At 40.0% G+C, this 10,063-nt stretch overlaps 1 protein-coding gene across 4 annotated transcripts in view; it reads right to left on the bottom strand.

Moving 5' to 3' along the window:
* Positions 1-2,715: 2,715 nt before the first annotated feature.
* Positions 2,716-10,063, bottom strand: part of SHROOM3 (shroom family member 3) — a 207,975-nt gene continuing 200,627 nt past the window's right edge. For 3 of the 4 annotated variants that reach the window (XM_037830033.1, XM_037830034.1, XM_037830035.1), the window contains 2 exons: positions 6,915-7,187; positions 2,716-3,352 (listed from right to left, as the gene is read on the bottom strand). In XM_037830033.1, coding sequence (XP_037685961.1) covers positions 2,984-3,352; positions 6,915-7,187 — 642 coding nt within the window. In that variant the 3' untranslated portion in view covers positions 2,716-2,983. The remainder of the gene's footprint in view (positions 3,353-6,914; positions 7,188-10,063) is intronic. The other variant, XM_037830036.1, reaches the window with a different exon arrangement.

The following is a 10,063-nucleotide window of genomic DNA, read 5'->3' as shown; positions in this document are numbered from 1 at the left end:
GCTTTTGTTCCTACATTAATTTTTTTTATTTTAATAGTGAGAGAAGAATGCAAAATGGGTAAGGGATTAAATACATAGGCTTCTTTTCTAGTTAAAGGCATTTAAAAGTAAACTTTGAAAACTGGGTTAGTGATTTCTTCTCTTCAAGGCACAGATATCACATCTGCCTAAGAATTAGATTTCAAAGTTGCACCTGGCATCTCACTCATTTTGCATAATAATAGAACAACACTTCAGTCCAACAAGAGAATGGACACAACTCTAGGAGCATCATAAGTTTACAGTGCTTGTGGCATTCCAAGAAGCATCACCAGTTACTCTACTGTTAACAGTCACCTACTTTTTACATGTATAAATTTGAAAAGTTACTGAAGAAGATTGAACGTGCAAAATGTTCCCCAGTGAAACCTTTACAAAGAATAATTTTGAAGAGTGTTGGGAACTGGGGGCCCCATAATTCCTCTGAGGTACTTCACTAAGAACAGCTGTAAGCATTTGCTGGTTGGCTTCAACTTGGTCTAACTGCAAAAACGCACTTGATTATCAGCAAGACAAGCAGTTAATTACTAATTGGACTTGATTTCAGGCTCCTATGTTGGTCTAAATTTGGTGAAATTTCAGTTAGAAGCACTATTTTTCTTCACTCCCAAATCACTGTGCTCCACGGCTATCACAGGCTCCACCAATTCCCTGGGAGCTAGGATCTCCAAGGGTCAATCAAAGCTTTTGAAAACATTGGGAAACCACGGTGCTGTATTATTTGTATCAATGGAATCACAGTAATATTACCTTCCAAGAACAAAGCAACAGCTTTGGTTGATTGCTCACAAGAAATTACTGGGTAGTCTGTTGGCTCTAAGTTAATTAAAATTTGCCTGTACCTGGGACCAGAGACCAAAACTACAGTTCTGAAGTTCTTAAGGAGAACATAAAGTCTCAATTAAAATGTACTAAGGAAAAAAACGGCGATGGGTACCCTTGCCATTTTTCCTCTACAAACTTTACCTTCCTAATTTTCTACAACTGGCTGCTGTAACACTTGCAAGTCCAAATTGACAGAAGTGGCCATCAGCCATGCTGATCAAGCACAAGTGAAAAAGGTGAAGCACAGTCTGGGATGTACCACTTGCTCAAAGTATTAGGCTACTGCCATCTCTAATGGCTGTCAACATAGGCTGGCCACTGATCCATGGTCTCCTTGTCATCTTTCCATCCCCCCACCCCCACCCCCTGCAAAGAACAATCATTTATTTTGTTCTTGTATTCCTGTTTGTTCTAATAGGTTTACAGTTTTGGCTATGGAACACCCATGAATATATTATTACTGAAATATGATAGTGCAAAATCAATGTTTTCAGATGTTAGGAAGGAGTTTCTCGTGTGTTTTTTAATAAGCATCATCAAAACAGCCTGATAACATCACTCGAAATCATAGGTGTTTAGCCCAAATCATACAGGAGGGCAGAATGAGTTCCATTCTGAATTGGCTTGAATTCTGGCCTTCCTCTTGCCATATGGTTTGAGAGTTGCCACCCTTGCTAATAAAATTTAGCTTTATCTCCCCACCCCTGTGATAATGACATGAAGCACTAAGAAATGATGAGATATTGCATATAGTCTTCTTCCCAGGGAAGGTGTGTATATTTCTATTTGATATGGGAGTAAAATGGTGAGAATTGTCAGCAGTGGAAACTGGGACTCTCCCTATTCTCAGTTTAACACATATAAGGGTAGAATGTTGTGCCGGTTTGTATATTTATGTCCCCCAGAAAAAGCCATATTCTTTAATGTATTCTTGTGGGGGCAGATGTATTAGTGTGGATTGGGTTGGAACCTATTGGTTCAGTGTCCATGGAGATGTGACCCACCCAACTGTAGGTGATAACTCTGATTGGATAATTTCCATGGAGGTGTGGTCCCATCCATTCGGCATGGGCCTTGTTTAGTTTACTGGAGCACTAATTAAGCTCAGACAGAAGGAGCTCAGAGCAGCTGGACCTGAGACAGACATTTTGAAGATGGCCGTTGGAAGCTGATGCAGACATTTTGGAGAACTCTGTTTTGAAGCAACCTAGGAGCAAGCAGACGCCAGCCATGTGCCTTCCCAGCTAACAGAGGTTTTCTGGATGCCAATGGCCTTTTTCCAGTGAAGGTACCCTTTGTTGATGGACACTTTATGGCCTTAAGACTGTAACTTCATAACCAAATAAACCAACTGTTATAAAAGCCAGTCCATTTCTGGTGTTTTGCATTCCAGCAGCAATTAGCAAACTAGAACAAATGTCTTCTCATTTTTGTACAAATAAAACAGACAAATCAAGAATGTAGGGAAAAAAAAGAGTTTCACACTCAATGTGACTATCTTTGGAATTCTTCATTTCATTAAGGTTTTCACAAAATATAAAGCCCAAACATAACTGTCTACGTCCATCACAAAATAGAATCAGGTAAGTGGTTAGCACACAAACAAAATGATCATTTTCATTTTTAAAAATATAAATAACAATGTTCAAGGTTTTACAATTTCTTTCTCTCAGTGTGGATGTCTCTTTAAGGGTTTATGCTGCAGACCCTTCATTGATGAGTACTTGTAACCTGCCATCAGCACACTTTGCCTACAAGAAAGGAAGGCCACTGTGGAGACATTCCTGAAGGTGACACACACTGATTTATGTTGCCTCAGATTGTTAAACTAAATGACCAAACACCCTCCAACCAGTTCTCACAGTTTCATTAATTTTTTTTCTACTACAAGGTAATAGAAAGGGCCAAGTTTCCAGCAGCATTCAAGTTCTCAAAAGATCAATCATGAAGGATGAGAAGGGAAAAAAACAGGCCTTTTTACTGGATAAAATTTCTTTCCTTTTATCCAGAAAAACCCCAATAACCCATACAGTTTACATGGTGTTTGTATTGAAACATTTTTCAGATTAAATAGTGTTGAAAGAAAAGGTGATCTTTCGGTTGGATATTTTAGAAGAGGTTAAAGTGGAGAGGCTAATGTTGGAAAACCACTACTGAAAGTACATCTCCCACCAGGAGTCATTTCTCTTGTAAGGTCTGGGGGCAAAGCCAGGGACCCTGCCTTGGGAATGAAATCTGGGGGAAGACTCTCCAGCAGACATTTGACCTGTTCCTGGCCCAGTTTGATCTTGTCATCCAGCTTTCGCTGCTCAATGAGGAGTGTTGACTTCATTTTCACAAAATGCTGGTAATCCTGGAGTTGCTCCTCTGAAAGGTAATTGGCCAGGATGTCCAACACCACCCGTTCCCGTCGATCAAGGTTCTCCTTGAGTTCCCGGGCGTCCTCGTGCTGCCCAGCCAGGATCTTCTTCTTCTCATTGAGAGAGCTCTGCCAAGACAAAACAAGCGCATCAGCCAGGGGCAGGGGAAAAGAAGAAAAGAGCCAAACTGCTTGCAAGGAAACTTCTACAGCAGCATCTGGGAACTTTTCAGAAGTGCAAATCTCAGGCCCTCCCCCACCTACTGAATCAAAAACTCTGGAGGTGGGGCCCAGAGAACTTTGTTTTACGAAGCTCTCCAGGTGCTTCATTTGCACACTCAAGTTTTGAGAACCTCTGCTCTAATCCATAAAAACAATGGAAACCTCATATTTCCCATTTCTAAAGAAATCAGTTTCCATTTTTCCAAGTCTCTTTTCAGGCCCCTGACTCCAACATGAGAGAAATTCTATCTAAACATGATGGCAATTTCACATTCTCTCAGTTTCTTAGATAAATCCAAATGGTAAAGTAGCATATATCATCTTTAGAGCTAGTTTACTTTATAAAAATCTTTAATATGGTTTTCTATCCAACATGCTGACATATAATAAATATCATTTAAAATTTTTAAAAAATTACACCTAGCCATTCAGAACTTACAGGCCAAAACAATTCAGAAACCAATCAAGAAATAAGATTATTTAAATATACCTCAATACAAACTGCGCTCCTGTCATATAATCAAAGGCTCATGTATCTGTCCTAAATCTCCCTAAACGTAAGCCTGATCTTATATAATGCATCGGAGAAACGGTGCAAAGTTACAGGTTTATCTTATAAATGTTTCCATCTTTGGAGGCTTCCTTCTTCTAATCAGGAAAACACAACTAAAAAAAAAAACAAAAAACACTAGGGAATGAAGATCAATAAAGGCACTTTTCAAAATAATGTAAAGATATAGGTTAAAAACAAAAGAGTGCCTCTTTCTTCATCTTTAAAAAATTATGAAGTATTTCAAACGTCAGAAATACATAGATTGGTATAGTACCTGGTTACCCATCAACTATGACAAATTTCAATATGAACAGTTTTTCATATTTGCTTCAGATTAAAAAAAAGAAAGGGAGACTCAGTTGAGGAGTTTATATAAGGCTTCAGTTCCAAACTCTGTACCTCTCCCTCTCCACTGGTAATTTTTACTCTGAATTTAACATTTATTGAGCCACTTATTCTTCATTTCCTCATTTCTATTTATACTTTGTTTCTTAACAAAGACCAATCATAATAAAAACTAATATTGACATAGCACTTTGCAGGTGAAAAAGCACTTGTTTGTATTTAAGAATGTATGTGTGGATTTAAGTGTTGAATTTAATTCAGTTCTGGAAAAACTAATCTTTCCCTAACTAGAAATTACTCCAGTATTCCTTGGATATCTGCAACATCCAACCAAGTAGCCAAACCAGGAAACTTGGAATTACCTTCCATTCAACCCTGCCCTCATCTAACAAGCCAACAAGCTCTGTTAAATCAAACTCCTTATATTTCAAATTAATTACCTATCCTCTATCTCCATGACTATTGCCTAAATTAACAACCTAAACCCTTTTTGTCTGGACTATTACAGTAAGTCTCCTAACTGCTATCCTAGCATCATTCTCACCCTTTCCCAGGCTGATTATGTCAGGCCTCTACTTGAAATTAGTTCCTGGCACTTCCCTGCCTTTGGCTAAAGTCCAAAGTCTAGATATATAAGGTCTCTGGCTAAAGTCCAAAGTCACGAATATGCTATATAAGGTCTTTATGACTTTTTGTGTTGGATACTCTGTTTGCCCCTCCAGATCGGCACTCCACTTTTCTCTGCCCCATAGTATGTTACAATTGCTTCTTACATCTTGGTCTTCCCCATTATCTTGTGAGTTCCTTGAGGGCGAGGCCTATGTTTTAGTCAGTGTTGCATCCCCAGCACAAAGTACCTTATATCTGACAGCTTCTCATTAGTTGTTTGTTGAATGGAAGGAAGGAGGAAAGGAAAACACTTTTGAGGTAGGTATTATTAGACAGTTTCTAGATGAAGAAGCCAAGGCTCAGAAAACTTAAATACTTGCTGGGAGTGGAGTTGCAGAGTTCCTGGATACAAGCCACATTTCTAAATGCTTACAATCTAGACTTTTTCTAATCCTTTTAAAAATCTATTTGAAAAGCATCTTTCTTTTTAATATGTTATATTAGGAGAAATAACTGAGAACTCCATGGCAGCACTGAAAAGGATATGGGTAGCTGTAGCTAGGGAAAGGAGCCAGAGAGCAAAGGACCCTCTTGATGGCTGTAGCACTTACCACCTTAGCATATGTATAAAATAGTTATATCCACCATTTATTATAATTCCTTTGATAAATAAGTTCCATGAGGGCAGGGATCTGTTTGCTTTGTTCATGGATGTATCCCAAATGCCTAGGCTAGTAAGTTGCACATAGTAGACACCCAGTATATATTTACTGTACAAAATAAGGAGATGAAGAGTGTTTTGTAACTATGGAATTAAGTTCAAGATAGTGATTAAAGCTTGGGGCCTGCAGTGGAACTCTGGTCTGTTGTGAGGACTCAACGAGACTGCATATAAAGTACTTAAGCACATGGTGCCAGATAGTAAGAAAAATTTAACCTGGCCCAAAGAGAGGTCTGGCCTTTGCCTTTGGCTTCTGGCAGGTACTCTCTAAGCCCATAGAATGTCATGCCTGGTAAGAGTGCCTTTGTTTAGGGTAGGGGCTGGTCATGTAGTATCAGCTTGGCCTCCACAAGGGTTGGAGACGGAGATTAGGACTGGGCAGTTGGCTGTGTCTCCATGATGGGGCCCTTATAGAAACTCAGGGAACCCAGGCTCAGGTAAGTTTCCCTGGTTGGCAATACTCCGTACTTGCTATCACATATTGAAAGTAACGCTGTCCTGACTCCACAGGGAGAGGACAACAGGAGCTCCACATTTGGTACTTTCTTGGACTCTGCCCTTTGAGCTTTGTCCCACGGCTGGTTTTAATCTGTATCTGTATCTTTTCCCTGTAATAACAATAACTGGGTGTGTAACACCTTCCAGTGAGTTCTAGCAAATTACTGAACCTCTCTAAACTTGCAGAAGTGATGGTGTTCTTGTGGCCTGTGCTCCCTCTAACTTTTACACTGACACAGAGGAAGTGCTTGGTGAATTTTATGCATAATTTTCACCGCATTTGTTACCTGTGTTCTTCCTTCCAGTTAAAGGGTGCAGTGGAGACAGCCTCCCTGTGTCTGACTGAGTGCCTGTGGTCCTCTCACATGCAGCGACTCTGGAGCCTTGAGCTCATGCTCCTGACCCACTGCCTCATCTTCCCCAACAGTTTCTCTCTCTCTCTCTTTTAAAATGCCAATACCCATTGTGCTTTCTTTTTCTCTCTCCTGGGATGGAAAGGAAGGAAAAGGGATGGGAAGGAATTCTGCCACCTGTGTCTTCACTTTCCCAAGTATTCTCTAAACCTGAAGGGTCAGAATTACATCTTGGCATGGAAGAGGCCTCTCTGTTTCCTAGTTGTATTCTCACCCTGTCCCCAAAGAGATCGTAATCTTTTTGAGAGAACAGATTGTGTCCAACTACACCTCTTTGTGCATATGGGTTTGGAAGGAAAACCTTTTGAGTTGAATTGCTACGCCACCTACCCTTTCTTCATTACTGGCATCTTCACCAAGGCCGCTAAGGACATTCTCAACACGGGCCAGGCGCCCCGAGAGGGAGAGCAGCAGGTTAACCACCTTGTCCAAATCTCCTATGAACATCTTGTACTTGTCAAACTCATTTGGCTTGCAGAGCTCTCTGATCAAAGCCTCCACCTCTTCTCCCAAGGCATTATTGAGTTTGATGTCCATCAGCAAACTCCCCTTTGCTTCCTGGAGCATCTCAAGCTTGTGTGTGAGACTTCCAATGAGCTCAGCCTGTAACAACAGAGGAGACACTCAGTCATCATTAGCCAGCAGCTGTTGCCAATGTAAGGCTTCACTTCTCCCAACCACATCCTGCCTTTTCTTTGAGGCTCAGCTGGAGGCCCCCAACTCCAAATGGCCTAAACCCCCCAACATCAGGTCACAGAATTCTTTTCACTGAATGTATACAGCTGCCTTTCTCTGAACCTATTTAATCCTCACAGCCCAACACTTGACTACACATTGCCTTGTAATGTTTTCCAACTGTGCCATGCTGTGTACGTTTCTGCCTTCCCAACTGGTTTATTATTAAACATTCAGTTTTTAAAGTCCTTTCAAAATATGATCTCATATGATTCTTGTGGGTAAGTGGGCAGATAGGGTAAATAATTATCTTGTTTTACAAATAGAGGTGCCAAGACTCAGAAGAATCGAGGGACTTGCCCAAGGTCAAAGAGCTAAGTTGAACATTAATCACAGCTACCATTTGTAAGGCAGCCAGATGCTGTGCAAGAAACTACATGGATTATTTCATTTACTCTTCCTGACAATCTGGTGGTAGGTACTATTTTATCCACATAAAATAGTTGAGGAAACTGAGACTTAGTGAGGTGAAACTTGGAAAAAGAAAGGTCACAATTTCTAGCCTAGTATATCATCATTTTAAAAGAAGGAAAATAAATGGGAAAAATATACAAACTTTTTTTTTTTTTTTTTTTTTTTTACAGAATTGAAGGTTACTGATGACTTTTTATATTATTTCTTCAACATCCACATCAGAAAGGGTCCATTAACAAAAGCACAATGATAGAGGGAAATATTTTTCCCCCATAATCTTCCCATCCTAAAGCTGGACCATCAGAGCTATTTCAATGTTAATGAGGTTCATGATGTCCTTGAAATGTCCAGGCTCTGGCTTTAATGCTGACAGCTTGTTGTCTTCTCATCCCTCCTAATCCCAGAGGCTGCAGGGTGGCTACAAAAATTCCCATCTGCTGCATCCTATCATCATGGGTTATAATCGTTGACTTTCCTCAAACAGTTTAGTTAATACAAAGTCAATGCAAAAGACAGTTTTATTAGTGGGGAAAAACATGTGTTGTATAAGCACATTACTCTTCAACTAATGAGTCTGAACCCCAAAAAATACAGGTGGGAGAAAATATTGTTTAATATTAAATTTTTCTTATCTTCTCCAGGAAAACCCCACCATTTTCCAGAAAGCAATTCTGGCTGGCAGCTATGGTATTTGGCTGCAAGATAACATGCTAGCTACCTCCAGCAAAATGCTCAGCAGAGTATGATGATCTTTTATTGGAATATCAGTTAATATGAAGAGACTAGCAAGGAAACTGGAATGGCAAGCAGAAGGAAAAATAAACACTGCATGCTGTTACATCTCCCAGCATTCTTCCTGGACAGGGCTAAAAGAAGTCAAATGTCATTATCCCTGTTTTTCAGGAGGATGAGAGAGACTGATATGAAATCAGCCTAGGAGTTTTTAACCTTGTAGGGCATTTCCTAGGCTTGCCACTCCAAATGGTAGTGGTTGATACCAAATCCAAATCTGGTACAGGATATTCCAAATCCAAGGAGGTATTTAACTGAGCAACAACATTCTTATCATGCCAACCTCAGGAAAAGGCTTTCTGTTTATTCAAATGTTTGGGATCCATTTCAAACTCTTGTCTTCTGAAGTACAATTTCTAGAAAATGCGTTTTAAAAACTAATAGTGAAAGAAACGAAGGTAACGGCTTCATGTTTTTCATTTTTCCTATAAATATGACTTCTTTTGAAACTAATATTGTTGGTAGTAATTTCTGAAAGAACTCAAAAGCATTTTATTAATTTAATTAATATCATTAAAAAAATCCTCAGAGGCTGGTATTTTAAGGGACAGGTGTGATGATTCTCAATTTGCAAATCAGGAAGCAAAACCCAGTAAGGATGAGTAGTTTGTATGCCATCATAAGTGACGTGAGGGAGAACTCATCCTTCTGATTGCTGCCTGAAATGCGGTTCACCAACTTTCTCAGTCTCCTAAGCAGGTGATAGTCCTAAAAGGGCAGCCACGAAATCAGGGGTCAGTATCTTATGGCCGGCCCGTAATCTTCGGGATTCTTGGCTTTTCCATTACATGGCAATGCACATGGTGGTGTCTTTTCCTTTCTCCTCTGGCTTCCATTGACTTCCAGCTTCTGGCTGCTCCAGTGGCTTCCTTCTTCTATGTCCAATTTCCCTTGCATATGGACTTTAGCCATACTGGATTGAGGTCTGCCTTCATTCAGTTTGGCCATACCTTAACTAAATAAAATTGTCAAAGGTTCTATTTACGAATGGGTTCACACCCACAGGACTGGGGGTTGGGAGACCTGACATGCTTTTTGCGGGTGACATGATTCATTCTTCAACAACAGGTCAAAAGAATTTGACACAGCTGAATAGTCTCTCTCAGTAGTTTTGCCTCTCCTGTTTGGTTTTAAAAGACCTTAGCGCTGGAAAGAGCATCTGTCCCAGGAACCTGACGTGTACTCCAGACTTCCTGATATAACGAAGAACAAAATGAGATGAAAATTGTCTAGGAGTGATAACTGGGAAGCTTCTGTAGGAAGAACCAATACACTTTTTGTGGCATTTTGATTTCTGAAAGTGACTTGTGGGCTATAAGGTGATACATCACAGCCCAGCCATATATACTAACACGAGCTTTACTGAGCTGTCACTTCAGTCATCCTGGCCCAAATGTTGCATATTTGGATAGTATTTGAATTTTGTTACTCCTCCAAGTGCTTAAAATACGGAAATTTGGATTAAAAAATGCAGTTTAAAGGGATTTGAGTAACTGAAGGCAACAAGGGAAAGTTGGCTGTATTAAATAGCCATTTCT

The sequence above is a fragment of the Choloepus didactylus genome, chromosome 3, assembly GCF_015220235.1.
Source record: "Choloepus didactylus isolate mChoDid1 chromosome 3, mChoDid1.pri, whole genome shotgun sequence".
NCBI classification, from domain to species: Eukaryota; Metazoa; Chordata; class Mammalia; order Pilosa; family Megalonychidae; genus Choloepus; species Choloepus didactylus.
The sequence above is the reverse complement of the archived record's forward strand: the minus strand, read 5'-3'. Positions and strand labels throughout refer to the sequence as shown.